The 27242-nt window shown below is 43.0% G+C and overlaps 1 protein-coding gene across 1 annotated transcript; it reads left to right on the plus strand.

The window, feature by feature from the left end:
• The first annotated feature begins 2175 nt into the window (after positions 1-2175).
• TMF1 (TATA element modulatory factor 1) lies at positions 2176-25750 on the plus strand. The gene is made up of 17 exons (XM_066617674.1): positions 2176-2334; positions 7830-9061; positions 10137-10240; positions 11130-11256; positions 12411-12516; positions 12831-12973; positions 14151-14317; positions 14481-14637; positions 16682-16774; positions 18625-18781; positions 19087-19279; positions 20447-20516; positions 20610-20702; positions 21677-21796; positions 23063-23209; positions 23464-23589; positions 25404-25750. Exons 1-17 carry the CDS (start codon positions 2181-2183, stop codon positions 25545-25547), a joined length of 3333 nt encoding a protein of 1110 aa, XP_066473771.1. The 5' UTR covers positions 2176-2180; the 3' UTR covers positions 25548-25750.
• The last annotated feature ends 1492 nt before the right edge of the window (positions 25751-27242 follow it).

The following is a 27242-nucleotide window of genomic DNA, read 5'->3' on the forward strand; positions in this document are numbered from 1 at the left end:
TCAGGGTGGTGTACATTAGCTTTTTCCCTTCATTTTTTATCCTCACAAAAACCCTGTGAGGTAGGTTAGACTGAAAGAGAATGACCAACCCAAGATCATAAAGTAAACTTCATGGCTCTATGTCAGAGGTGCCCAAATCCCAGCCTTGGGGCCACTTGTGGCCCTCGAGGACTCTCAATGCGGCCCTCAGGGAGCCCCCAGTCTCGAATGAGCCTCTGACCCTCCGGAGATTTGTTGGAGTCCACACTGGCCAGATGCAACTGCTCTCAGCATGAGGGTGACTGTTTGACCTCTCATGTGAGCTGTGGGATGAGGGCTCCCTCCACTGCTTGCTGTTTCACGTCTGTGATGGAGTAGCGGAAGCAAAGGAAAGGCCAGCCTTGCTTTGTGCAAGCCCTTTTATAGGTCTTGAGCTATTGCAAGACCTTCATTCATTCATATAAGTTCATCTTTAATACATTCATTTATGGAAACTTAGGTAAATTTATTCAAACTTTAAATGTAAATTAATTATTTCTTTCCCTGGCCCCCAACACAGTGCAGTGTCAGAGAGTTGATGTCACCCTCCTGCCAAAAACTTTGGACACCCCTGCTGTATGTAAATCTGAACCCACATCTTCCTGGCCCTACCCTCAGAGGGCATACAATGATAAAATGGTCCAGGGGTGTCAAACATAAGGCCCACAGGTTAGGTACAGCCCATGGAGGCTTTATCTGACCCAGCATGATTATTGTACTCTCCCAACACCATCATTGGCTGTTCTCAGCTGCTGAGCTGCAATGTGACATATTAGTGTAAGCAGCACTGCTGAAAGAGTGGCACTGGAAGAGCCCAGTTATCATGTGGGCTGCTATTTCAGCAATGCTGCTTCTGCCAACATGTCACTCTGCAGACCACCTCTCAGTGCTGAGTTGCAAGAGATGCCTCAGCAGAAGCAGAGCCGCTGAAAGGGTGGTCCACATAATTGGGCTCTCCCATATCTAGAATATAATCAAGGATTACATATTTTCTGCCATTTGCAGCTAAATGAAAAAAAAATAGTGTTTAATGCACATCACCTGCTTAATGTTGATTCCTGCTTAATAACATCGCTTCCAGTCCTCAGCAGAAGCCATGAATGCTATTCAGCCCACTGTATGAAAGGAGTTTGACACCCCTGAAATAGTTTCTCTGGAACAGGTCAGCAAGTGACCTCATAGATTTGACAGAAATAAAGATTCTCTGTGGAGGAGTAGTGTTAGGAAAGATTCTTCTACCTCATTTGGTTTTGCTGGGCCATCAATTTGTATCCCAGCTGAATGGAGACTGGATAGTGTGTGGCATTAACATGGATGAAAAAGTATCTTTTGTCATTTTCAGCCATATTTGACAAGGAACATTTAGCATCCATATACTGCAGCTGAAGTGGAGAGTGGCTACTTACAGGACATTCACATGAGTGCCTCCTCTGAAGTAAGCATCCTCCCTGAATTCATTGGGACTGACTTCATTGGGAAATGTGTAGGGCTGCAGCCTGAGCCCAAACCAAGGCATGTCTACTCAGAAGTAAGTCCCATGCCAGTCTATGCCCATGCCTGAGTCTATGCCAGTCTATGCCCATGCCTGAGTAGGCATGTCTACTCAGAAGTAAGTCCCATGCCAGTCTATGGAACTTACTCCCAGGTAATGAGTAGCGCTGCACCCTGAGCCCAAGCCTAGGCATGTCTAAGAAGTAAGTCCAATGCCAGTCTATGGGACTTACTCCCAGGTAAAGGTGAGCAGGGCTGCAGCCTTAGTAGCCAAAGGGGGCGCTTGCCAGGGGCGGATGATCGACGAGGCGGAGCGCAGGCCACGCTGTCGCCTAGGCGACGGGAAGTCAGCGTAGTGACGTCACACGAGGCGGAACCGGAGAGCGTGGTCGCGACTGAGGCAGAACACGCCGTTGGAGGCTATGACGTCACGGTTATCACGTGATCTGCATATGCGCGAGCGAAGGCGCCGGCGCTGCTTGTTTTGCTACGTGGAAGGGGGAGGGAGCTTGACGCATGCGCAGTCCCGCCGCTTGGCTGTCCGCCCTATCCGGGTTCATCTCATGGCAGGCGCGGCGGGGGCCGGTCGTGGTGGCGGCCCTGATTGTGGGTCCCGGTGGGGTTGAAGGGGCGGGGGGAGGGAGTGCTCGCCGGGGCGGCCGAGGGGCGAGATGAGCTGGTTCAACGCCTCGCAGTTCTCCAGCTTCGCCAAGCAGGCGCTGTCGCAGGCGCAGAAGTCCATCGACCGGGTGCTGGACATCCAGGCCGAGGAGGAGGACGAGGGCGGCCCCCCCGGCACCGCGCGCCCCAGTCCTGGAGAGGCTGGTAGGTGAGGCAGGAGGCCGCGGCCCCGCCCTGTGGGGACAGTGCTGAGGTGGGCACAGCCCCTACCTCTGCTCCCTCCCGCCTTCCTCTCTGGCCCCTGGAACTCCTTGCCACTTGACGTGGTGGCCCCTGGAACTCCTTGCCACTGGTGCTGGCATCTGACCTAGACCAGTGTGTGGCCCCTGGAACTCCTTGCCACTGCTGCTGGCATCTGACCTAGACAAGTGTGTGCTCCCTGGAACTCCTTGCCACTGGGTGTGGTGGTCCCTGGAACACCTTGCCGCTGCTGCTGGCCTAAACAAGTGTTTCTCAACCAGTGGTGCGGGGACCACCAGTGTGCTTTGAGGTGGTGCCTCGTGGTGGTGGTTGCAGGACCCCTGGATCCCCTGCTGCCCAGCAGCGAGACCAGGAACGCGTCACAACAAACAGCAGCAAGAGGCTCCCAAGCATGCTTTTCCAGACTCGTAAAAGTCCTCCTGTCCACCCCAAGCCTCTTACTGGTGTCTGACCTCCCGACCCAGGGAGGTGTCTGGCCCCTCATCACACCTGGCCTCCCAGCCCAGAAGTAACTGGCAACGTTGTCATGGCCAGTAACTTCCGGTGCTATTTCAAATAGGTGGACAATGTGAAGTGGTAGGGTGGGGGACAAATGTTGAGAAACACCGGCTTGGATGCTTTTAAAAGGGGACTGGGCAAATTCCTGGAGGAAAAGTCCAGCATGGGTTACAAGCCATGATGTGCGTGTGCAACCTCCTGATTTCAGAAGTGGACTACCTCAGAATGCCAGATGCAAGGGAGGGCACCAGATGCAGGTCTGTTGTTCTGTGTATTCCCTGAGGCATCTGGTGGGCCACTGTGAGATTCAGGAAGCTGGACTAGGTGGGCCTATAACCTGATTCAGTGGGGCTGTTCTTATGTTCACAATCTTTTTTACGCACACCCAGTGTGTAAGTAAGGTCCACGGGGGTGGGGAGCTTCATTCTGAGGAAACAACGCAAGGGATCGAGCTGCTAGGCTTTTAAATCTGTCAGTGCACATCATCTTCTGATTGTACAGTGTGTTTATGCATTAGGCATGGGGGTGTGTAGTATAATTGCATGCTTTTTTTGTTTTTACATTACATTGCAAGGGATGTCCAATAGAGTGTCGGGTAAGTTAGAATAGTCAAAAGGAAGTATTTCTTTACCCAGCTTGTGATTAGCCTGTGGAGCTCTGTGCCCCAGGATGTGGTGATTGCATCTGGCCTGGATGCCTTTAAAAGGAGATTGACCAAATTTCTGGAGGAAAAGTCCATCACAGGTTACAAGCTGTGATGGTTATCTGCAACCTCCTGATTTTAGAAGTAGGCTACCTCAGAATGTCAAATGCAAGGGAGTGGCAACAAGATGCAGGTCTCTTGCTGTCTGTGTGCTCCCTGAGGCATCTGATGGGCTGCTGTGAGATATGGGAAGCTGAACTAGATGGGCCTTTGGCCTGATCCAGTGGGGCTCTTCTAATGCTCTTATGTGTTACACTCACCATTTTCTTAATTACGTGTTCATAGCAGTTGTGCAGCTTTCTTGAATGCGTGGAAGCACAGGAAATTGGAATATAAACTATAGTAAAGGTCTATTTTAATGTTCTGTACTTCTCACCTTGAAATTGTCTCACTTAACCTTCTTTAGTAATACTCGGACTTCTGGCGTATATTTCTTTGTTATATATTTGCATCCTTTGGAAATCTTGCCTGTTCTGCCCCATTAACTTGTGCTGTAATTATATTCTGCGGTTGTTTTCCTGTTTGCCACCTCATGTTCCTACTCTAGACTATACTTTTATAATCTCACTCACTTGTACGTCTTTTTGGGCACTATGATAACATCCTATCCGTCCTCTCATACTTGCTTTGAGACACAGAAGATCACATCTGTGTCCCCTGGACTAATTATTAAGAATATTTATGTACAACTTTTTGACAGAAAAAGTTCACGTAAAAAGTTCACTTTTTGACAGAAAAAGTTCACAAACACAACTTGTACTTTAGTTGAGCAAACTTTAAATAAATAAATGGTTCCATGTTCCACAGGGGCTCACAATAAAAAAAAATGCAGAAGGAACACTAGTGAACAGGTACTGCCCTGGGGTGAATAGGGATAGTTGTCCCTCTCCCTGCTAAATTTAAGAGAAGCATCGCTTTGAAAAGTGCCTCTTGCCTCATTCGGTAGGGTCAAACCACTTTGAAATGACAGTTGCTCTGTCTTTGTAATTACAGTGACTAGCCCCATGGGGACTTTGGACTTGTTTGTTTTTCTCAAGGAGTAGCATGCTGGGCCACATAGCAAAGCTAACATGGGTACAATACTGACTGTTTGTTAGAAAAGCTAGAAAACACCTACATCTTTATCATCAGTTTTCAGCTGCTATGGTATTTTGATTTTCAGTGTGCTAGTTTGGTTAACTGGTCTTAAGGAGTAATGCAGCCTGCAGCATTTGCTTTGGCCTGGGAAAGGCAGCATATAAATTTTTCAGATAAAATACTACAGTAGTTTGTATTTGGGGTCTTCAGAATGTATCCTCATCATAACCTGTTCCTCTGCTCTCCCCACCTGGGCCCTGGTCAGCATACTTGTCCAGGCTTTTTTCCATTCTTTCCTTACTAATTTATCCACAGTGCTATCCTAGTCTTATGTTCCATTTAGTTAAATGGGACTTACTCCCCTGGAAAGCATGTATAGGACACTCCCCTGGATAAGCATGTATAGCACTCCCCTGGAAAGCATGTATAGGACATGCTTCAAAAGCAGCCTTAAAAAGTTAAAGCCTAGCTATGTGGTGGCTCCTGCTGACTCCTGCTTCTTTCCACCTTATGTTTCACATGTAACATTTGGTAAAAGAAACTCCAGCATTTTCTTGATATGCTATCTCATGCTTTTTGTTTACCAGGTATTGTGGGGGGTGGTGATGATGATGTTGAAGATTGGTAACAACCACACATCTCCTGTAAACAGTAGTTTAGTTCCTCAGCTTCTATTTTCCCTTGCTTCCTCAGCTCTTCACTTGTCATACTTATGTGTCCAATAGTATGCTGTTAGGATACTGCTCAGAAGTAGAACACTGTCTTGTATGCAGAACATTCAATCTCTCATGTCCCCAGGTAGGGCCGTGAGAAATTCTTGTTTGAAACCCAGGAGCATTGTTGCTAGGCAGTGCTGAATTTTATGGATCAACTGTCCTGTTCAATTAAAGCACCTAACTATACTGTACAGTATATGGTTTTCTTGGTCACTCTTTGCCAGTGCTAGAGCTTCCTGTGACAAGGGGGTGTGTGTACATGTGCAATTTGTTCATGGAAATTTACCCCAAAAGTCTTAATTTTGGACTGACTTGTTAACTATCATCATCATCATCATTCTTTATTTACGGTCATAGACCCAGCATACTTGTTAACTATTTTTCCCCTAATATCCTTTTTGTGGTCTTGAGCATGCTATTATATGAAAATTGCATACACTTCACAGCTGTTCACTTTCATAACGTGGGAGTGATAGTGCAGAGGCTCCATACATGTAACTTGGTAGTTAGTCATGTGGGGAGGCTCTTCAGCCTTTAGAAACTTTCCATTTAGGTGCAGAGACTTGAGAGTAGAATGAGGAAGCCTTTGCTGTACAAAGTATTGTTATGCTTCCGCAGAGTGTAAATGTCAAAGTGTGTTTATCCAGAGAAATGAAATATGGTTTAGCTAGACAAGGTAGTCCTTATAACTTGTGCAGGATACAGTAAAATAAATAAAAGTAGCCCCACCTCTGAACTTTATTTTTTTTATAACTGCTGTGTCATTGAAAGAGCAATCTAGCTTTATTGTATCTTAATTCCATATGTATTTTGTTGGCATCCTTCAGTCTCGGAAGACTATGGTGTCATGCTCTGAATGGTGGTTCTGGAACAGTGTCCTCTCCAGTGCGTGAAGCCTGGGTAAAGTAGGTATGGAGGATAGGCTGTTACCCATGCAGCAAATCCCCTCTCTCCATGTCGCTGAAATGGACCAATGGAAAGGCAGAGGCCAATACGGTTGGTTCCAGCGACGTCGCAGGAGTTGCCAGAACGTGACTGTGTTCAGCCATGAACTGCCTCAGGGACTCCGGCTCCGGATTTTGCCTCGAGGTTGACTCCTGAAGCCTTTTCCATAACTGGATGTAGCCACAAGGCAGTGGAGGTTTGGGATCAGAGTTTTCCTTCTCTCAGATAAGCTGCCTTCCCAGGCTGACGAGTCCCATCTACCCGGTGGCTGTTTAGTCACCTCTTACGACAAGTACAGCCAAACTGACTAGGGCCAAACAATTCCATATGTATGCCATCAGTAATTCTTCTGATAAGGAGTTAGTTATGATCTCCTTGTTCTCCAGATCTGGGATCAACGTTCTTTGGCATAAGGCACAGATATTTGGTGATCACTTCTGGGTGTTCGGTAATCATGTCATAATCAAACCTCTGGGTTGCCATACTTTGTGCTATGTAGAGCTCAATTTGGGCAGCAAAGCCTTCTGTCCAATTTGCTGCAGGCCAGACAGCCAATAGCAAAGCCGCTTGCCCAGCTTTGCAAACTTCTGCTGCTGTTGCTGCCCCTGCATCTTGGGGAAACGTGCCACCTGTTGCTGCACTACAGGCTGGAAACTGTGGGACAGTTGACTTCAGGTGGTGGGCCAGGTCTGGCCCATGGGCCATAAGTTGCTGATCCCTGCATTAGAGGCTTCTGCAGTTTTTGTTTAGAAGTAAAAAAGGAAGGGTGTGAACATTCAGCAAGTAGTTATGTGGCATGGTAAAGTACTGTTGTTATAATGCAGGCGTGTGAAAATTGTAACCCACAAGCACCTAACCCAGAAAACCTAGCAGAGCTCATCTTTTGACCTAATAGGGTGGTGATTATCATCTCCTGCTGTGTGCATTTTCACCACACACAATTTTGAGGAACTGTAAGTTGAATAATAAACTTTAATAATAAACTTTATATCCCGCCCTTCTCCCTAAAGGGACCCAGGGCGGCTAACAACATGTAAAAACACATTTAAAAACATAAATCAAGACAAATAGCAGATAAAAACATTAAAAACACATTAACAGAGACCTTTAAAAACAGTAGTCAGATTAAAAGACAGAATAGTTGAAGTGGGGAGAGCTGTCCTTGTTACACCAATTGCATTTTGATCCTTATGTTTGTTTTGTCCAGAAGTAGTAAGTGTAGTGGGAAGACAAAGGGATGAGTGCTAGCAGAGAAGTGTTGTTTAGTAAAAGCTACTCTTTTTGTTGCTGTCAACTATGAATGTATTGACTTTTTAAAAAGTGTTTGGATGAGTAGTTATATGAACCTTTGAGGTACTGTATGTACCTCATACAGTATGTAACTTTTAGAGTAGTATGTACAGTACTAGTACAGTACTAGTACAGTAATAGTATATACTACTAGAAGAACTGTACAGTATGTTTGCATGTTTTTTAATTTGATTTTTCTTTTGTGCTAGGAACAAATTCTCTTACAAGTGGAGGATGGGATACTTCTCCCTGGGGATCAAATTCAGATACAGAATCACAAAGTCAGCTGATATTGTCTCCTACAGCAATCACTAAACCAGTTAGGAGGACTGTGGTAGATGAATCGGAAAACTTCTTCAGTGCCTTTCTCTCTCCCACAGAGGTTCAAAGCATACAGCAAAGTTCAGTGGTGTCTAAGCCACCCACCAAATCGCAGCGACCCAAAGAAGAACTAAAAAGCACACTAGAGGAATCCTTGCATACTGAACAGCCTGAAACTAAAGCTAAAGAATTATCTGTAATTGCACAAGTGGAATTGGAAACCACAGGTGATCTCCAGGAGAAGTCAGAAGCAAATAATTCAGTACCTAATACTGAGACTAAGTGTGATGAAAATAAGACTGACGATTCTGATCAAAAAGCATCTGCTCAGAATCTCCACGTAGCAGAGTCCCCTGCTACTATAAAATCACATCCCGAAAGTGATGGGCTGGAACACGTGCCTGACATTTCTGCACAGCCTCTGTCTGCAGAGACAAAGAATGTAAGCCTGGAAAGTAAAGAGCGAAAAAGTGAGGACAGGCAGAGTAATACACCTTCACCTCCAGTTAGCACTTTTTCCTCAGGGACATCCACAACTAGCGATATTGAAGTTTTGGACCATGAAAGCGTTATAAGTGAGAGTTCAGTAAGCTCAAGGCAAGAGGCTGCCGATTCAAAAGCGAGTCTTCATTTGATGCAAACTTCCTTTCAGCTTTTATCAGCATCTGCTTGCACAGAATATAACCGTCTAGATGACTTTCAGAAACTAACTGAGAGTTACGGCTCTTCTGACGCTTTTGAAAGGATAGATTCGTTTAGCGTGCAGTCTTTAGACAGCCGGAGTGTAAGTGAAATAAACTCGGATGACGAATTGTCAGGGAGGGGCTGTGTTTCAGCATCTGTCAGCATCAGTCCTCCAACACTAAAGAGTGATGAGGCCGAACTTATTAAAAGCAAGCCAGATCCAATCATAAATGAGGTTCTTCCTCTGTCCACAGAAGAAATGGAAATGGAGGAAAGTGGGCGAAGTGCAACCCCTGTTAACTCTGAGCAGCCAGATGTCTTGGCTGTTCCTGTGCGGACTGATGAAGGTCGGGTGCAGAACGAGGAGATGGTAGAACTGCCATTCAGTGGTGAAATGTTATCTAATGTAGAATGTGAAAAAGAAGAGCTTTGCAAGGTAAATACAGAGTCAGCCTTTGAAATAATTATCTTCTACCACTGGTGCTTAAAGGAAAGGGGTGTGGTACTGTTCTTCAGTCAGATCACTCCATTATTGCTTGGTCATAAACTTCATTTCACTTGTTTTGAAGCACTGAGTGATAATTCGGGGTTTGCTGATTTTTGTGCATGTTGGTAGAGCTCTGCTCTCTACATAATAATACATTGGGTTGAGATTAAGGAGAGGGTGTTTGCAAATATTGTAAAATACTGTAATAATGATATTGTAATATAACTTCAGTAACTAATCCTGATGCAACCATGTTGAAGTGCAGGTCAAGCTATCTATTCTAGAAAATTATCGAATTATAGAAAAATGGGCAGCCCAATCCTATTCAGCGTTGGCACAACAGGGTGTATTTGTTCCCTTACCCCATGTCGATCCCCATCCTGCTGAATGGGGCTACTCAGATCTCCACCAGCAAAATCGCTGGTGTAACCCCATGTATGGCTTTCAGGCCTGGGGAGGGTGTTAGAATAAGGCGGAGGCCTCCTTTGCCATCTCCTGGTCCTGTATATCCCCCTTGCCCTGAAACACCCCCTTTCCTGCCTCGGTTCCACTCTGCCCACAACATCTGGCAGAGAATGCACCTGTCCCAGTGGCCCTTCTGCTAGATTCAGTGCTAGTGGAACAGTTAAGGCCCTCCTTTTGGCACTCCTTACTCAAAAGTCGTCGCAAATGTGCTTTATGGTGTGTTTGCTCCTGCGCCAGCTCAGATTAGTATTGGGCTTTTACTCTTTATCTCATAGTGTGAGCAGCTACTTGATCAAATACATGGAAATCAGAGTGCCTTACGTGTACCATATTGCATAGTCACTTGCTCTTTTCAGACAAACCAGGTTTTGCAATAGGTGCTCATGAATGACTGTCCTTTGGAAACTTGTGAAAAGAGCAGTGGTGTAAGATGTGAAATGCCTTTCCGTTATTTAGGAAAATACTTGAGAGAGGAAATTTGGTCTTTGCTGTTTTCAGTGTTGCCCAAAAAGATCTAGGTCTTGTACCAGTCTGCTTAACTTCTGTCTAAAATCTTCAGATTATTGATTGTTTGACGGAGAAACTGGAGAAGAGGGAAACCCAGCTGTTAAGTGTTAGCAAAGAGAAGGCATTCCTGGAAGAAACTTGTGACAATCTTAAAGAGTAAGTTTTTATCATGTTCATGTTGCCTGGCTGGATCATGTGCAAACCTTGTGATTCTATTTGTCGAATTCATGTGTGTTGTTGCCTTTTGTACAGTATAGTATTTTCTGTATTTAAGCTTAATCAATGGTAATAACTCACTTAAAAAAAACATGAAAAGGATATTCAATATCAGTGACTGTGCAGAAATGAATAAAATCAGGCTTGACTGTATAGATTAATATTTGTGTCATGTGGCAGTGACTATACAGGGGCTCCTATTATAAGCCTCCTTGTTGTATGTTTCTTCTCATTTAAGGTTTTAATGTCTTTCTTATCTTTGTGTTCTTTGCCTTTTCTTCCTGGCAGCATGGCTTCTTCAGTCTTGACGACCACCACCACCTACCCTCTCACTGACTGGACTGTCTCTTTTATTTTGTTCCCTTCAGACTCTGCAATTAATCTTTCATGCACTCTCTCTATCCTACTAGCCATTGCTCTGTAATTATAAGCCAAGAACTTTTGGAGGGAATTTTGAATAATGAGTGTAAATGATCACTTGTTGATATGGATTTTGATGCATTCTGTACCATTTAGTTTTAGCATCCTCAAACCTCCACAATTCTATCATCTTTGAATAGCTTGGTGTACATAACTGTGACTGACAAAATTCTGCCTTCTGTCTCCCTTGGCACAGCCTGTCAGCAGTAAGGCCAATGCAACATATCTTTTTCCTCACAGACTCGACAGCTCAGCTTTAACCTTTAACCTAAGGCTCTGTTTACAAAGCTGTCACTGAATTCTGTATCTTCCCAGGGCATGGCTGATAGGATGTGAGTTGGAAAACATACATTTTGCATGCAGTTGAAAATCCCAAGCATATGCACTGATGGAAATGTTTTATATTTAGTGAAATCTTCAGAATGAAAGAAGAGAACAGTAGCATTTCATCTCTTAAAGAAGAATTTGCTCAGCGAATAGCGGATGCAGAGAAAAAAGTGCAGTTAGCATGCAAAGAGAGAGATACAGCTAAAAAGGTAATGAATCCTGACTCTGTGTGAATTATATTTCTTCAGTTTTTACAGTGGTACTTTGCCACCTCTTGGACAGACTTGTAAGGCCTGTTTGAGATGTAACTTACAACAGCCTCAATGAAGTAGCAGAGTTTCATGTGAATTTTGTTTCAAAATAGCAGTTGGGCATAATGTACTTAAAAATGATTTAAATGGTCTAGGATGTAAGCTTTTGTATTTTTAACCTCTTTAAACAGGTTAAAATATTGTTCTGGCAACAATCTCTGATGCAATCATGGCTGCTTAGTAGAAGGGCAGATTTCTACTGCAGGTTTATTTTCATGAATGAAAGAGATCTTGTTGGAAGGGACATGTAGTCACCTTCCCAACCTGATGGACCAGATTCCTAAAAACCATGAAGCTAATTTCAAAGACTGTAGAGTCAAGGGGGTTTTGAACTTGTTGGCTTTGAGCAGCAGCCATCCTTGTAACTCCTTGCACACTGCTGTTGAAACTGAGGAGTGATTCTAAAACAATTTGTGATTTGTCATTGGGTGAGTTAAAATTGGAGCACAGCAGCTAGCAGAGCTGTAGAACACAGGGGCAAGGATGCATGCCATGTCGCATGGAGTCTTAAGAGGCCCCAAGAAGGAGGGAGTGGAGGCACACTGGTCAGGCAGCAGGAAGAAGAAGAGCATGGCTGGGACTTGGAGCCACATGGCCTGGTGCCAAAGAGACTTGGACTGTCCTTGAGTCCTTACCAGAGAAGGGTCTCTATCTCCAGAGCCTGAGAAAGGGGTAGAATGTGAGGGAACAAGCTCCTCCCTAACCCACACAACCAGGGGGAGCCCTGTGAGGTAACAGGGCCCCTTGTGCAAGCCCTGAGGGGAAATAGAAGGCCACAGCCTGGAACAAAGTTGTCCCTTTTCCTTTACAGAACAGAATCCCTTTAAAGACTGCATCCCACATTATTGTTCATTAGATGAGGGAATAAAAGATAAGAGCTAAGTGTTTTTTCTAACAAGAAAGGACCACATTATTCGAAATAACTTTTAAAAAATAATGGTGAAAGCGTAAATAAATAGTTTACGCCTTCACTTCAAAGGTTCATATAACTAATAGCGTAAATAAAGCGTAATAAATAGTTAAGGAGATAAATGATTTGTGTTACTTTTTAGGAAGTAAAGATTCTCAAAGACGAGGTTGCGACTAGATTGAACAGTAATGAAACTGCTGAACTACTAAAGGAGAAAGATGATCAAATTAAAGGGTTAATGGAGGAAGGTGAGCCCAAGTTAACATTTCATGATGACGATGTTGGGAAACAAGCTTCACATGTTGCTGAAAACATCTACATATGATAAAGTGATGCTGCTGGAAATATATTTTGAATGCAACACTGAACTACAAGAGGGGAAAATGCCTTTCTTCAGAAATAACTAGCTATAAGTCTTTGTAGTCTTTGAGCATCAGTGTTGATATTTAGTTCATATCCAAGTTTTTGGCCAAACCGGGCCGAGAATTGGAATGCAGAGTGTCACAGTACCATGTTCAGTATATATTGATTGATGTCAGCTTATCATATCCATTTTTCTTAGGGGAAAAGCTTTCGAAACAGCAGTTGCAAAACTCAAACATCATCAAGAAACTAAGAGCAAAGGATAAAGAAAGAGAAAATACAAACACAAAGCAGAGTAAAAAAATTAAAGAGTTAGAAGTGGAGTTGGAACATCTGAAACAGGTAGGATGAATCTTTAGACATCGTTCGCCAAAGAGTAACTTTGTCTTTTGGGAGTACAGTGTCTCCTTTCTTGGGGTCAATTCACATTTTTTTTTAAACCTTTGTACTTTGCATCTAAGGCACTAAGTGGTGTCCAACAGGAAATAAAAATAACTACAAAAACAAATTTAGAGAAATAGTTATAGTGCAGTTCACTTAAGCGGCCGTAGCATTGCACGGTCAAAGTGCCAGCTCAGTAGCCAAAAGTTTTTCAGTCTCGGTCGACTTCACATACTCTCCCAAAAGCAGCACTTAAAACACAACTATGAACCTCATTATGGTGCTTTCCACATCCTTGGGTCAGTTGTAAAGATCCTGCTCCTTGCTGCAGATGTCCACATCTTACACGGTGTGGACACAGGGAGCAAGGACTGTTCCATGGAACACCAAGCAGTGGTTAGGCTTGCATGCAGAGAAGCAGTCTTTGAGATCTATGGGCCCAATACTGTCCAACTTTCCAGTGCCGATGCAGCTGTAGTGCAACCCTGAGATAAGGAAACAAACATTCCCTTACTTTGAGGTGGCCTCCGTGACTGCCTCTCCACCATGGGATGCATGCCCTGTTGGCATGACTGCACCAGCACTGGAACATTGGATAGGATTGGGCCCCATGAGTCCTAGCCCTTGAAGGGTTTAAAGATGGGAGATTGTATGCTGAATTGGACATGAAACGAATGATTACCACATTGCCACATGATGACCTCTTTAGATACGTTATCCTTTCTCTGCATGGAGACCAATATTTGTTCATGTGCATCTGTCTTATGTAGGGTGATTTGTAGCTCATAATTTGATAGCATGCCCCATCCATTTTGAAGGCACCTCAAATATATGCCTATTCAGATGCCAGAAAATAATATGAGTTAAGCTCTGTAGGATACAACTGCATTCAATTTACTTATTACAATTTGGAGATCACATTTTCCATCTGAGCCTTACAGGTTGTAGGTGTGAAGCATCCAGATGTCTTTTCTTCATGGCTTGTGTTTTTCCTTCCAGTCAGTAGCTTTTTTTTTGTCTCTACCAATGGCCAAAGACTTTCAGAAGATCCCTTCCCTTTACCTAAGTAGAGTAATTTCAAAATGTTTTGCAAATTTTTGCGGGCTGAATAGATTGTGGTGGCTTTTTATCATAACAGGTATTAGATGGCAAAGAGGAGGTTGAGAAGCAGCATCGAGAAAACATTAAGCAGCTAAATAGCTTGGTTGAGCGGCAGGAAAAGGATCTTAGCAGACTTCAGGTGGAAATGGAGGATCTTGAAGAGAAGAATCGAAGTATCCAAGCAGCCCTTGACAGTGCATACAAGTAAGACTGCTTCCCTAACAGGATAAGAACACATTTTGTCTTGCCTAGAAGAAATGATTCTGCATTTAAATCTTCCTACTGCTGTACTGTAAAATACATTTTCTGTTTCATTTTAAGTTGAGAAATATTTTTGCATTTACTTCTGAAATTGCAATTCTTCCAGAGAGCTTACAGATCTTCACAAAGCTAATGCTACAAAGGAAAGCGAGGCACAAGAAGCAGCATTAAGTCATGAAATTAAAGTCAAGGAAGAACTGGGCTTGGCTCTAGAAAGAGCCCAAGAAGAGGCTCGTCAGCAGCAAGAGGCTTTAGCAATTCAGGTACATGTTGACTACGAAGCTAAAAGCTTGCAGACATGTTTATTGCTTATAGTTTTGTAATGTTCTGTGACATTTAAGTCTAGTGCAGTAGTTCCCAACCTGGGATACGTGTATCCCCAGGGGTACTTGCCAGGATCTTTAGGGGTACTCAAAAAAGAATTGAATAGTGGTGGAAAAAAGCAGGTCTGTATTAGAATACCTTGTGGAGCTGGTAAGGCAGGAAGCAAGGTAGCTAGCTGGCTGTGAAAGCCCCACCAACTGCTAGTTCTTGGTCATCAAATTGTGTATTATCAGATAATGGATCGGTAGTTGAAAACATATAAATTTGAAATAACAACTATATTAATTACAAGTATTTTGCTAATATTTTAGCAATTTATACAGGTACAATTTATAGAAATGGGCTGCCAAGGGGGTACGCAAGTGAAAAACCTTGGGAACCACCGGTCTAGTGCCATAACAATGCACTATGAAAATAATATTACTAGTATTCCCAAAACAGTTTCTAATCTCACTTTAGAATCTGGGTAAATGTGTACTTGGCATAATCTATTTGAAACTGACATTTCTTAAGGAAAAAGGGAGGAAGACCTTGAAAATTGAATTACAAGGCAAGCCATAGAAATGCTGCAAATCTCATTTTTTCCCCAAGAAGGTAATAGGAATGTTTCTAACAACTGGACAAAATACTAGAACTATCTGAAGCAGGATCCATTTGCTGTTAGAACTGTAACTCTAGGATTGTTTTTGTAAGTCACATTGTTTGCTTATGACACTGTGGCAAAAAAAACAAATTCCTCAAAATTTTGGATGTGATCATCACAACTGCTATAAGTGCAAAATGATTGCTTTGCTTAAAAGCATAGTAAAGTCCCCGTAAGTGATGGATGGGCGCAATCCTAACTCCTTATGTCAGTGCTTTCCAGCACTGGCATAGCAGTACCAATAGGACATGTGCTGCATCCTGCAGTTGGGTGTCACTCACAGAAGCCTCCTCAAAGTAAGAGTGTGTTTGTTCCCCTACCTTGGAGCTTCATTGCCCTTGTGTCAGTGCTGCCTCTGAAGGAGCAGGTCCGCAGCTTGGGGGTCCACCTGGACTCGCAGCTGCTCCTGGATTCCCAGGTGGCGGCTGTGGCAAGGGGGGCCTTCGCTCAGCTTCGGCTGGTGCGCCAGCTGCGGCCGTACTTGGATCGTGCAGACCTGGCCACGGTGATCCATGCCTCGGTGACATCGAGATTAGATTACTGTAACGCGCTCTATGTGGGGCTGCCCTTGAAGACGGTTCGGAAACTGCAACTAGTGCAGAATGCGGCGGTCCGTGTGGTTACTGGAGGTAGGCGGTTCGACTCTGTCAGTCCGCTTCTCCAGCGGCTGCACTGGCTGCCCATTCGTTTCCGGGCCCAATTCAAGGTGCTGGTATTGACCTTTAAAGCCCTATACTGCTCTGGGCCAGGGTATCTTAGAGATCGCCTGCTCCCGTACAATCCGGCTCGCCCTCTCAGGTCATCAGAGAAGGCCTTTTTACAAGTGCCGCTGCCTAGGGAGGTACGTGGGGCGGCTGCAAGAAATAGGGCCTTCTCAGTAGTGGCACCAACACTATGGAACTCCCTTCCCCTTGACTTAAGAATGGCTCCCTCTCTTGAGACCTTTCGGCAAGGCCTGAAGACCCTTCTGTTTAAACAGGCCTTCTGAGTTCTTGGCCTTTTAACATCTTTTTAACATCTTTTAATATTTTTTACAGGCCTGATTCTTTTATGACTTGCTGCTGCTCTATGCTCTTTTTACCTATTTTTTTTACTCTGACTGCTGTTTTTAGTATGTGTTAATATGTTTTTATTTGTTTTTAAATTGTTTTTAATCTGTTGTAAGCCGCCTTGAGTCCCTTCGGGGAGAAAGGCGGGGTAGAAATAAAGTTATTATTATTATTATTATTATTATTATTATTATTATTATTATTATTATTAGGATTGCGTGCTAAAGGTCAGAGGGCTCCTAGGCTGGGGCAATTTGTGCAATGGATTGTATTTTTATTCCTGTTCCACAGGTGGCAGACTTGAGACTGGCCCTGCAACGTGCAGAACAGCAAACAGCTAGAAAGGAGGATTATTTGCGTCAGGAAATTGGTGAACTACAACAGGTATTGTAGTAGTTCCTTCTGTGAGATGTGAAAGTGCATGTTCCAAATACATGGTTGACTTTTGATCTTCTAGCACAGCAGAAAGGGGAGGAAGAAAATTTAAAGGAAGTTAGATTTGTTCTGCAGTCCATATCTCAGCTTCTCACAAACGCTGTTGGGTGGAGCTAAAATAGTGGTATGGTGCTGGGTACTTTTTTTTGGCCAGCTTCTACAGTATTAAGTAGCAAGCTGGCCAGAGAGCTACACAAGTATTCTCTCCTACAAATCAGAGATTTGAAGCATCAATCAGTTTGGATTTCGGAGAATTCTGTGGACTACCAGATCCAGTTGTCTTGTAGGAATCAAATTAACAGTGATTTTTCACAAACTTACTCTGTGACCTTGTTCTGTGATTATTCCTAACAATACTGCACTTCAGGTCCTTTTATAGTATAAACATTTGAATGTTGTGTATTTTGTTTACTCCATTTTTGTCTCTTGCTTGTTTCACCCTTGCTTGGCTTGGACTTTGACTGGTCAATTTTGCAGGAAATACTTGTATTTTGAAAGAAACAGCTTCTCTTCATTTCCCATGTTGCTTTCACTTCCTCCATGAAATCATCTTTAGATACATCTAAAAGCCTGCCCACCCCTGCCTGACAGAAGTTATGCATAGGACAAGTGCAAAAGGACAGATTGGTCTATGTACCTACATTTCCACAACTTTGTGAAGCTGCTAATATGTGCTGTATTTCTTTTTGCTTGGGAGTGTGACTAAAACTTAAGTTTCACTGTGTGAACTAAGAGTGTACCTTGAGAAAAAGAGGTAAATGAAGCTTGCTTTTTAGATTTTCCGTCTAGATTTTCCATTTGCTTTTTATTTTAGAATATATATATAGTGTAATCTTCCAAAAGATGGAAAGACCATAAAGGTCCTCATTTAGAAGGCTGGTTGAGAAGAATCTGATGCACTGATTCTCAAGCTTTTATCACTTGTACTCCCTGCCTGACTTTCAAGCCATCTCTGTCCTCTGCAAGAAAAATTGCTTTGTTACTGTATTTTGTGATAATTGTAAAGCAACTTGTTTTTTGCCTTACCGGCAAAAATTATGAATTTTTGCTCAGCTTTTCACAGAAATGGCAATCAGCTGTTCATGCACACATTCCACATTTCATGAGTTCTCCACTTTCCCTTTCTATCTTTTTCCATCAGTACAACTTCTTAGATTTTTGGCTGGATTGCATTCTCTTTCCTTTCACCTGTGTCTGCTAAAAGAGAGACTCAGTAGTATGTTCATGTCTTGCAGTGTTTCCTTAGTGAACAAGTGCTGCAGAAGTGGTTACTGTATTTATATATACAGGTCCAACCTTGTTATACACAGTTTTTTTATACACAGATTTGACTCAACACGAATGGCCACTGCAAATGAGAAGGAATGTGCTGATCCCTTTAAAATCACAGTTTAAAAACTGCTTTTTACTGTTGTAGGGAGACAGTCATGCAAGGGATTACAGGTATAACCTAATTACCCATGGATTTGGGGGGGGGGGAGTTTTCCTAGCTCAATGCTGATGAGAAGTACTCTTTAAATTAAAGGAAAACAGTTGTTTAACAATAGCCTCATTAATTTAACAATAGCTTCATAGGGCAGCCAGCTGACAGGCAGTGATTATCACCCTTTCTTTCCCCCTTGCTGGGGCTCCTGGTGAGGGGAGGGATTGCTGCCTCCTAGTAAAACCTAAGCTCCTGGAAAGAGATCGATTTCCTCTGTGTGCATTACAAAAGGTCAGCAAGGCTGTTTCTAAAGCAAGCCACTGCACCATATTTATGCTACGCGTTGCCATTTCTCATATCCAGTTTATAATTTCAGAGACTGCAAGAAGCAGAGACTCGCAACCAAGAACTGAGTCAAAGCATTACAACTGCTACAAGGCCACTGCTCCGACAAATAGAAAATCTGCAAGCAACACTTGTTGCACAGACCTCATCATGGGAGAAGTTGGAGAAGAACCTTTCTGATAGGCTCGGTAAGGCAAAGTGTTGTTAGTTAATGGGAGGATGAAGGGGTGTCCATGTAATGAGAGCATCAACAACTTCTATGAAAGCATACAGTATACAAGGAGGTGAGAATCTTGATTGTGCATCTCCAGAAGGTATAGGGGAAGATGCGGTTGTAGAAGCTTAGTAGGCCATATATTGGATCAAGAGGAAGAAGTCGTAGGAGAAACTATCAGATGCTCATCTCCTGTCTTTAAAGATGTCTGTAGTAACTGATGCCTAAATGTCAACTAGTAATAACTGGTAATACAGTATATTTTTTTCTTGCTATTAGGGGAATCTCAAACTGCCCTGGCTGCACAGACTGAAAGAGAACGTGCTGCTACCGAAGAACTTCTTTCCAATAAAATCCAACTGTCTTCGACAGAGTCACAGAATTCGCTCCTAAGGCAAGAAAAAAGTCGCCTTCAGGCTCAGCTAGACGCAGAGAAAGCAAGACTCAAGAAGCTAGAAAATGAAAACAATCGGTAAATTACTTAAACAGTGTGCAATAATTTTTGTAAAAGAATTGCTTATGGTCTGACTAGTCAGGTGGGGAATGGAAACAGCTGCTGTAAAAGTGGGTGCTTTTTAAATTTTCGTAGGAGCAGTTGCTCTAATGCTGTAGGAAGCAGAAAGGGTCATATGTAGTGATATGAGAAGTCGTAGATGTAGTCTTGTTAATAATTAAAACTCTGCAGTAGAAATTATGCTACATTGATGGCAGAACCAGGATGGCATAGTACAGTGGTATTCAAACCAGGGCGTTGCAACACCCCAACCTGAGGGCCCTGTCCTCTGCCTCCTTAAGGGATGGGGGCAGCGGGAAGGCAGTGACATGATCCATAGGATTACATTGCTCAGGGGGGCTGCAGGGACTGGGATGCACTCACCAGTCCCTGCAACAGCCTCCCTGAGGTGTGGGGAGCCCTGCGCGAGCGTCTGCAGGGTTCCCCATATCTTCAAAAGTGAAAGTGGAATGATAGTGCTCCCCCCCAAAACCAGAAGTGGAGCACGATCACTCCACTTTCACTTTTAGAAGCCTGGGAAGCCCTGCAGATGCTCGCACAGGGCTTCCTGCACCCCTGACAGGCTGCTGCAGGGACTGGTGGGTGCATCCCAGTCCCTGCAGCCCCTCTGAGCGACGCGATCCTGGGGATTGCGTTGCTGCCTTCCCCCTGCCACCTTCCTCCCCTCCCCTGCAAGGACTTACTGCAGTTTTCAAACTCCCAGAGTTTGAAAACTGCAGGTGCAGTGGTTCAGGAGGTGGACTTAGACCTGGAAGATGCAGGTTCAAGTCCTTGCTTAGCTATGAAGTTTCTTGGGTGACCTTGGATCAGTTACTGTCTCACCTACCTCACAGAGATGTACCCAGTCCTGTACTCCTGGAGGAAAGGTGGTATAGAAATGTGAAAAATAAATACCATGAGCAACCACATTGTGGCATGCTGCAGACTATGCGAGTCTGTTTTGCACCACTCTGGATAAACTTAACTTTGGAAATGGCCTTTTTGTTAATAAGGCTCATGTGGAAAACAGCCAGCTGCAGATATGCAAGTTCTTTTCTTTCCATAAAACTTCTGTATACTTTAACAATTGCAATACATTGTTGATTACTTTTTTCTACGTACTTAGCTTTTCTTTCTTTATAATAGGTATGAGGTTGAACTAGAAAACCTTAAAGAAGAATATGTGAAAACAGTTGAAGAGGCAAAGAAAGAAAAGGTTTCTTGAATAGCTGATTATTTGGTATAATACTACTTTATTTGTCAAAATACAGTTCCCAGTGAATTAAGGCACTTGTATTGCTTTCTTCAGATGCTGTTAGCAACTCAGTTAGAAATGGAGAAAATGAAAGTTGAACAAGAGAAAAAGAAAGCAATTTTTGTACAAGAAACAGCAAGAGAAAAGGTATTTGATTGTGTTTGCATTGGGAACTAACCTCTAAGCCAGTCATTTTCAACCACTGTGCCGTGGCACACTGGTGTGCCGTGAGTGGTCAGCAGGTGTGCCACAGGAATTTGGGGGAAGGTCATTTATTAATAGGGCCAATGGGAGATGTGAGCCCCCACTGGCAGCATGGTCAATTGTCAAAAACCTGGTGGTATGCCTTGACCATTTTAGTGCCTTGTCAGTGTGCCGTGAGATGAAAAAGGTTGAAAATCACTGCTTTAAGCATAAGCCATTGCCCAAGGAGTTAAGAGCTCTTCCAGTCTGTTTATTTCTTGATCAGGCCAGGGATGGTGATGATAATGCCCTATTGTTCCCTAAGAACCAGCACTGGTTAGTTGCTGTATGAATTGTGTACACTGTAGGACCAGGGGTCATGACCATGTCTTTTATGAGTTTTATGCTGCCTTAGGAATCTTCTCTTTGTGATCCTAAGTCACTCTCTGTGTGCATGACATATTGGAGCTTTTTGATTTTGCTTTTCTTGTAGCAGTGTTTGTAGATACTGTATTTTTTTTCACCTTTTACTGAGGGACACTCCTTAGAACACAGTTTGAGAAACCATAATCTGTTTTGATTTGTAAAATACTTTTTCTACACTATGCTGTTCAAGTGTCTTGTAAAGTTAGTAGTATGTCGGATGCTAGTGAGGCTTCAAGAGTTGATTGTTGCGTGAATATACTGATGACTTTGCTTAACTTTAACTTTGCATAAAATAAGCAGCAGGTTCTGCAGACAGGTTAACTTGAAACAGTGAAAGAGCAGACTAAATTCTGCTTTAAATTCTGTTTTGTTATTTTCACCATTACAAATTGGACCATCATATTTATATGAGGAGAATCCATCCATCCAATCCATGAGCTTTTGCTGTCATCTTCCAAAAACTCAACATTCTTATTTGTCCTTCTTCCTGGATATTGTATATTTTCCTCAAGGAGCATAAACTATTCATTTCATCAACAATGGAATCTGTTTCAAGCACTCCGACTTTGTCCCGCTCAAGTTCTGTAAGTGGCGTTGATATGGCAGGACTCCAGGGCTCCTTCATATCCCAGGTATTGTGCCATTTACTTCTACACATGTTGTTTGTCCATGTATTTATAAACTGTGATGTCTTAAAGTGTTTTTATTTGCATTTTAGTTTTATTTAGCTGAACTCCCTTACTAAAACAAGCATTTTGAGTACTTTTGCTGTTCCACTCTTTCTGAAGGAGCAGGTGTGAAGAGGCAGGTAGAAAACACATACAATAATATAAGCAGATATAGCTACTTGCTACATAACTACTGTATAAGCAGAATCGCTTCTTAACACTCATTCACTCACATAATGAGTAATTCACTCATAAGAGAACTCTACTTCTGATATCTGCCTCATTGAGATGCCTTGACTCTAGTCTTTAGTAGTGTTCTAGTATTAAATACTGTATCATTGTTCTGAAACAAATGTTACAAATGCTTACATAACTTAACTACCACTATTTCTGAGATTGTCTTTATTCCATTTCTATGTCATTCTTCCTCCAGTCTGGTTTTCCCCATTACAATCATGTGAAATAAATTGGAGTGAGTGCCATTGCCACTCACCTACTCTTTTAGTAGTGGAAAAACATGTCACACACCTGTCTTATTTTTCTAAGATTGTTTGAGGTGGAAGAAGGGTGACATGCATAAGAACATAAGAACAGCACCACTGAATCAGGCCATAGGCCCATCTAGTCCAGCTTCCCGTAACTCACAGCAGCCCACCAAATGCCCCAGGGAGCACACCAGATAACAAGAGACCTGCATCCTGGTGCCCTCTCTTGCATTGGCATTCTGACATAACCCATTTCTAAAATCAGGAGGTGGCACATACACATCATGGCTTGTAACCCATAATGGATTTTTCCTCCAGAAACTTGTCCAATCCCCTTTTAAAGGCATCTAGGCTAGACGCCAGCACCACATCCTGTGGCAAGGAGTTCCACAGACTGACCACACGCTGAGTAAAGAAATATTTTCTTTTGTTTGTCCTAACCCTCCCAACACTCAATTTTAGTGGATGTCCCCTGGTTCTAGTGTTATGTGAGAGAGTAAAGAGCATCTCTCTATCCACTCATAATTTTGTATGTCTCAATCATGTCCCCCCTCAGGCATCTCTTTTCTAGGCTGAAGAGGCCCAAACGCCTCTAGTGGGATGCTCCTCTTACTCCAAGAGGCAGGGTCAGATGGCAGTTGGAAGACTCCTCCCCATTGGAGGGCATCCCATTCTCAGTCCCCACCTCACTTTCATCTTTTTGAGGGGTATTCCATTTCATGATTGTACTACATTTTACTTGCAGGATGACCCACATGATCATTCCTTTGGCTCAATGTCAACAAGTGGGAACAATCTTTATGATGCAGTACGAATGGGAGCAGGCTCAAGTATTATTGAAAACCTGCAGTCGCAATTAAAATTACGAGATGGAGAAATTTCTCACCTACAGGTAACCTGAGCATGTGTGTCTGCATGTATGTAAGGATAGGTGTTCATCACCCATCATGTACATATTTGAAAGACCGAATATGATTTATTTCCTTTTACGTGCCTTATTTAGCCAGAGGTTATTGTAATATGGCCAGTGTTTTCATAGTTAGCTTGTGTGCTCTAATATTGTGTGCATATAGTACAGGATTCTAGCTCCTTTTAATAGTAAATGTAAAGAAATCAAAATCTAATAATAAATATTTGTCACCTTAGTTGGAAATTGGAAACCTTGAAAGAACTCGTTCAATAATGGCGGAAGAACTGGTAAAATTAACAAATCAAAATGATGACTTGGAAGAAAAGGTCAAGGAGATACCCAAGCTACGTGCACAACTAAGGGTACGTGAAGCCTAACTTCTGATGAAACCTAAAAGTAATTCAGTATTAATGTAAATGTGCTCCTGCCGTAGTTGTAAAGTGTCAAATTTATTTTAAAGTATAGTAAAAACTACAATATGCAAGTTTGAGTTAGATAATGGTAAATAATTTTATTTGGAAATTAGTGTTTTTTACAGTAAAATCCATAAAATGGCAGTCTGTTAAATCCAGTCTTCATTATTGATTCTGTCAGCAGACTTTGGTAGTTTGGGTCATCAACGTAGCATGATTTGTTCTTAATTATTCCTCTAGAAATCTGTTTGTAAAGGGCTGTTTGTAAAAGTTTGCTAGCTTTGTCTGTCACACTTGTAGTTACACTAATATTTTCCTCAGCAGAGGAAACATGTACAATAGTCCCTAGGAATGATAACTGTTTTTTCCCCCGTAAACCTATAAGGAAGGGTAGCTAATGCATTGTTGTGTAATCTGGTTTAGGGCGCAATTCTAACCTGTACGGAAACAGGCAAGCTGTCCTGCACTGTGTCTAGTGCAGGTTTGGTGTGGTCTGCAGCACAACTTGGAGTAACCTTTTACGCTGATCAATGCCACAGGTAGCCCTGTGGGGCTACTCAAATCTGCGATTGCAATTTTGCAGGCACAAATCCGAGCGCCTTGAGTAACGCCGCTGTGGCCGGGGTCAGCGGTTGGGATCTGGCTTGCACTGCTGTGGCCAGCTGTGCCCCCTTCCCATGCCCAGCTCACCGTCCTCCCACCCTGAAACCCCTACCTCCGTTCCTCCCTCCCTCCGCCCTCTCCCACCCCGTGTCATAATGCCCAGGCTGGCACAAACTCACTCTGTCCTTGTGCTGATCCCCTGGGTCAGCGCATATCTGTACACTGACCCAGCCTGCTCTTGAGTACTCATGAACATGCTTTATGGCATGTTTGTGACACTTGGAAGCTGGCATAAGGGACTTCTGCCCAACTCAGGGCAGTGTTAGGATTGCGCTGTTATCCCTAGGCATCCTTCAGTCTCGGAAGACTATGGTGTCATGCTCTGAATGGTGGTTCTGGAACAGAGTGTCCTCTCCAGTGCGCGAAGCCTGGGTAAAGTAGGTATGGAGGATAGGCTGTTACCCATGCAGCAAATCCCCCCTCTCCACGTCGCTGAAATTGTCCAGTGGAAAGGCAGAGGCCAATATGATTGGTTCCAGCGGCGTCGCAGGATTTGCCAGAATGTGACTGTGTTCAGCCATGAACTGCCTCAGGGACTCCGGCTCCGGATTTTGCCTCGAGGTTGACTCCTGAAGCCTTTTCCATAACTGGACGTAGCCACAAGGCAGTGGAGGTTTGGGATCAGAGTTTTCCTTCTCTCAGATGAGCTGCCTTCCCAGGCTGACGAGTCCCATCTACCCGGTGGCTGTTTAGTCGCCTCTTACGACAAGTACAGCCAAACTGAGGGCCTATTCTTATCCCCAGCCCCCAGGGGATAGAAGCTCATATAAACTGTGGATACCTTAATTTTATGGTGCCGTACAATTTGATGTGTCTTGGTTTTCTGTATTGAAGGAATGGCTCGATTTAAAACCCAACAAGAATAAATGATAAGTGCAGTTAAGTGTATGTTAAACTTCAGTGGGGTTATTTCTAAGCAAAGGTGCTTAGGGTCATATATATCAATTTTAGGAATGCGATAGCAAAAATGAAATTTGTGAGTTTGATCTTTTCTACATATTGAATGTCCAAAAGTGACTCTTGCCACAGTTGGTTAATGGAGAGAAGTCTTTTGAAAATGAAGAGAATTCATAACCACCAGGTCATGTTATTTATTCTAGGATTTGGATCAGAGGTATAATACCATCCTCCAGATGTATGGTGAAAAAGCAGAAGAGGCAGAAGAACTGAGGTTGGACCTTGAAGATGTGAAAAATATGTACAAGACTCAGATTGATGAACTCCTAAAGCAAAGGCATAGTTAACTGCTGCAACTGCAGCTTGAAACAACATTGCATTAAACTGTAAAGATGTTTATGTAGATGCAAATGGCTCGTAAAGTATCTGTACTATAGAGTGATTTTACTGTAGATTTCAGACATTGGAGAAATCAATATGCTTCCACGGTGGCTGGCTGTCAGCAGTTAAATTATTTGTTAAATATTTAAAATAAATCTTATATCCATGACTTTATCTTAATGCCAAGTAAAAGGTGGACCATTTTCTGTCTATGAAATAGTATGTTGACTTGCATAATACCAATCGTTCAGCAGTGGAAATTTTGAATTGCAACCATCACATGAGGGTGTGTCGGAATAATTTCACTGAAAGTTCCCTGTTTGATATCCTGATTGATCTGTTTCTATCGTACAGAGACTTGGAGGAAAAAATACCATTTCTTACTTTAAAAATACTAGTAACAATCTGAAATAGGGAGTGGGTGCCTTAAAACCATTTTAAAAAAAAGAAAACAACCATCAGAAATATTTGGATGTATACTGTAGAGCTCTAATCAGAGCTAATTGCGTAGCTGCCAACATAACAATGTTGCCTTTATCCTTAAGCATCTTCTGAATCAAGAGATACAACTCAGTACGCTTCATCTGTTTTTAAATGTATTCACTTGCTGTGTGGAGCTGCATTCCTAAAGCAAAATACAGTGCCATTTAGAAGCGGGGTGCTTAGCAGCAGTAGTGGGTTTTAGCTGTAATGAAAAAGATGAAAGATGTCAGCAGTTTGTGGGAGGGGTAGGAGCAAGATGTTTAAAGGTTCACTCTCTGAAACAGTTGTTCTTCTCTGGCAAAATTTATTTCTTTCATTGTGTGTGTGTGTGTGTGTGTGTGTGTATGAATGCACTTTTTTAAAAAGTGAATAAATTTGTTGCAGGTGTTCCAAATTATCTGTGGGAGTTAAAAGAAAACACAATCTTCTTGCCATTAAGTAAAGAATAGCTCCTTAAGTTACCTTTCTCAAAGCTTTTTTAGCCTAAGTGAGGCAGCAAGCATTAATTAGTATGAGTCAATGTTTTCAAGAGAGAACGTTTTCAAAAGATTGTTCTACCTTTGCACTGTGCCTTGTTCAGTGGAGACAATGACCTGGAGACAGGGTTGAGCAGTGAAGTGGCTAAGTTTGCAGACGACACCAAACTTTTCCGAGTGGTGAAGACCAGAAGTGATTGTGAGGAGCTCCAGAAGGATCTCTCCAGACTGGTAGAATGGGCAGCAAAATGGCAGATGCGCTTCAATGTCAGTAAGTGTAAAGTCATGCACATTGGGGCAAAAAATCAAAACTTTAGATATAGGCTGATGGGTTCTGAGCTGTCTGTGACAGATCAGGAGAGAGATCTTGGGGTGGTGGTGGACAGGTCGATGAAAGTGTCGACCCAATGTGCGGCGGCAGTGAAGAAGGCCAATTCTATGCTTGGGATCATTAGGAAGGGTATTGAGAACAAAACGGCTAGTATTATAATGCCGTTGTACAAATCTATGGTAAGGCCACACCTGGAGTATTGTGTCCAGTTCTGGTCGCCGCATCTCAAAAAAGACATAGTGGAAATGAAAAAGGTGCAAAAGAGAGCAACTAAGATTATTTCGGGGCTGGGGCACCTTCCTTATGAGGAAAGGCTACGGCGTTTGGGCCTCTTCAGCCTAGAAAAGAGACGCCTGAGGGGGGACATGATT

This window comes from Tiliqua scincoides, chromosome 2 (assembly GCF_035046505.1).
Source record: "Tiliqua scincoides isolate rTilSci1 chromosome 2, rTilSci1.hap2, whole genome shotgun sequence".
Classification (NCBI taxonomy): domain Eukaryota; kingdom Metazoa; phylum Chordata; class Lepidosauria; order Squamata; family Scincidae; genus Tiliqua; species Tiliqua scincoides.

What these genes read in the sequence shown, in the direction of transcription:
- TMF1 (XM_066617674.1), top strand. Translation starts at nt 2,181, where the DNA reads ATGAGCTGGTTCAACGCCTCGCAGTTCTCCAGCTTCGCCAAGCAGGCG. An exon ending in GAACCTTTCTGATAGGCTCG is followed by an intron (nt 18,782 to 19,086) that starts GTAAGGCAAAGT and finishes TCTTGCTATTAG; the next exon opens with GGGAATCTCAAACTGCCCTG. An exon ending in CTAGAAAATGAAAACAATCG is followed by an intron (nt 19,280 to 20,446) that starts GTAAATTACTTA and finishes TCTTTATAATAG; the next exon opens with GTATGAGGTTGAACTAGAAA.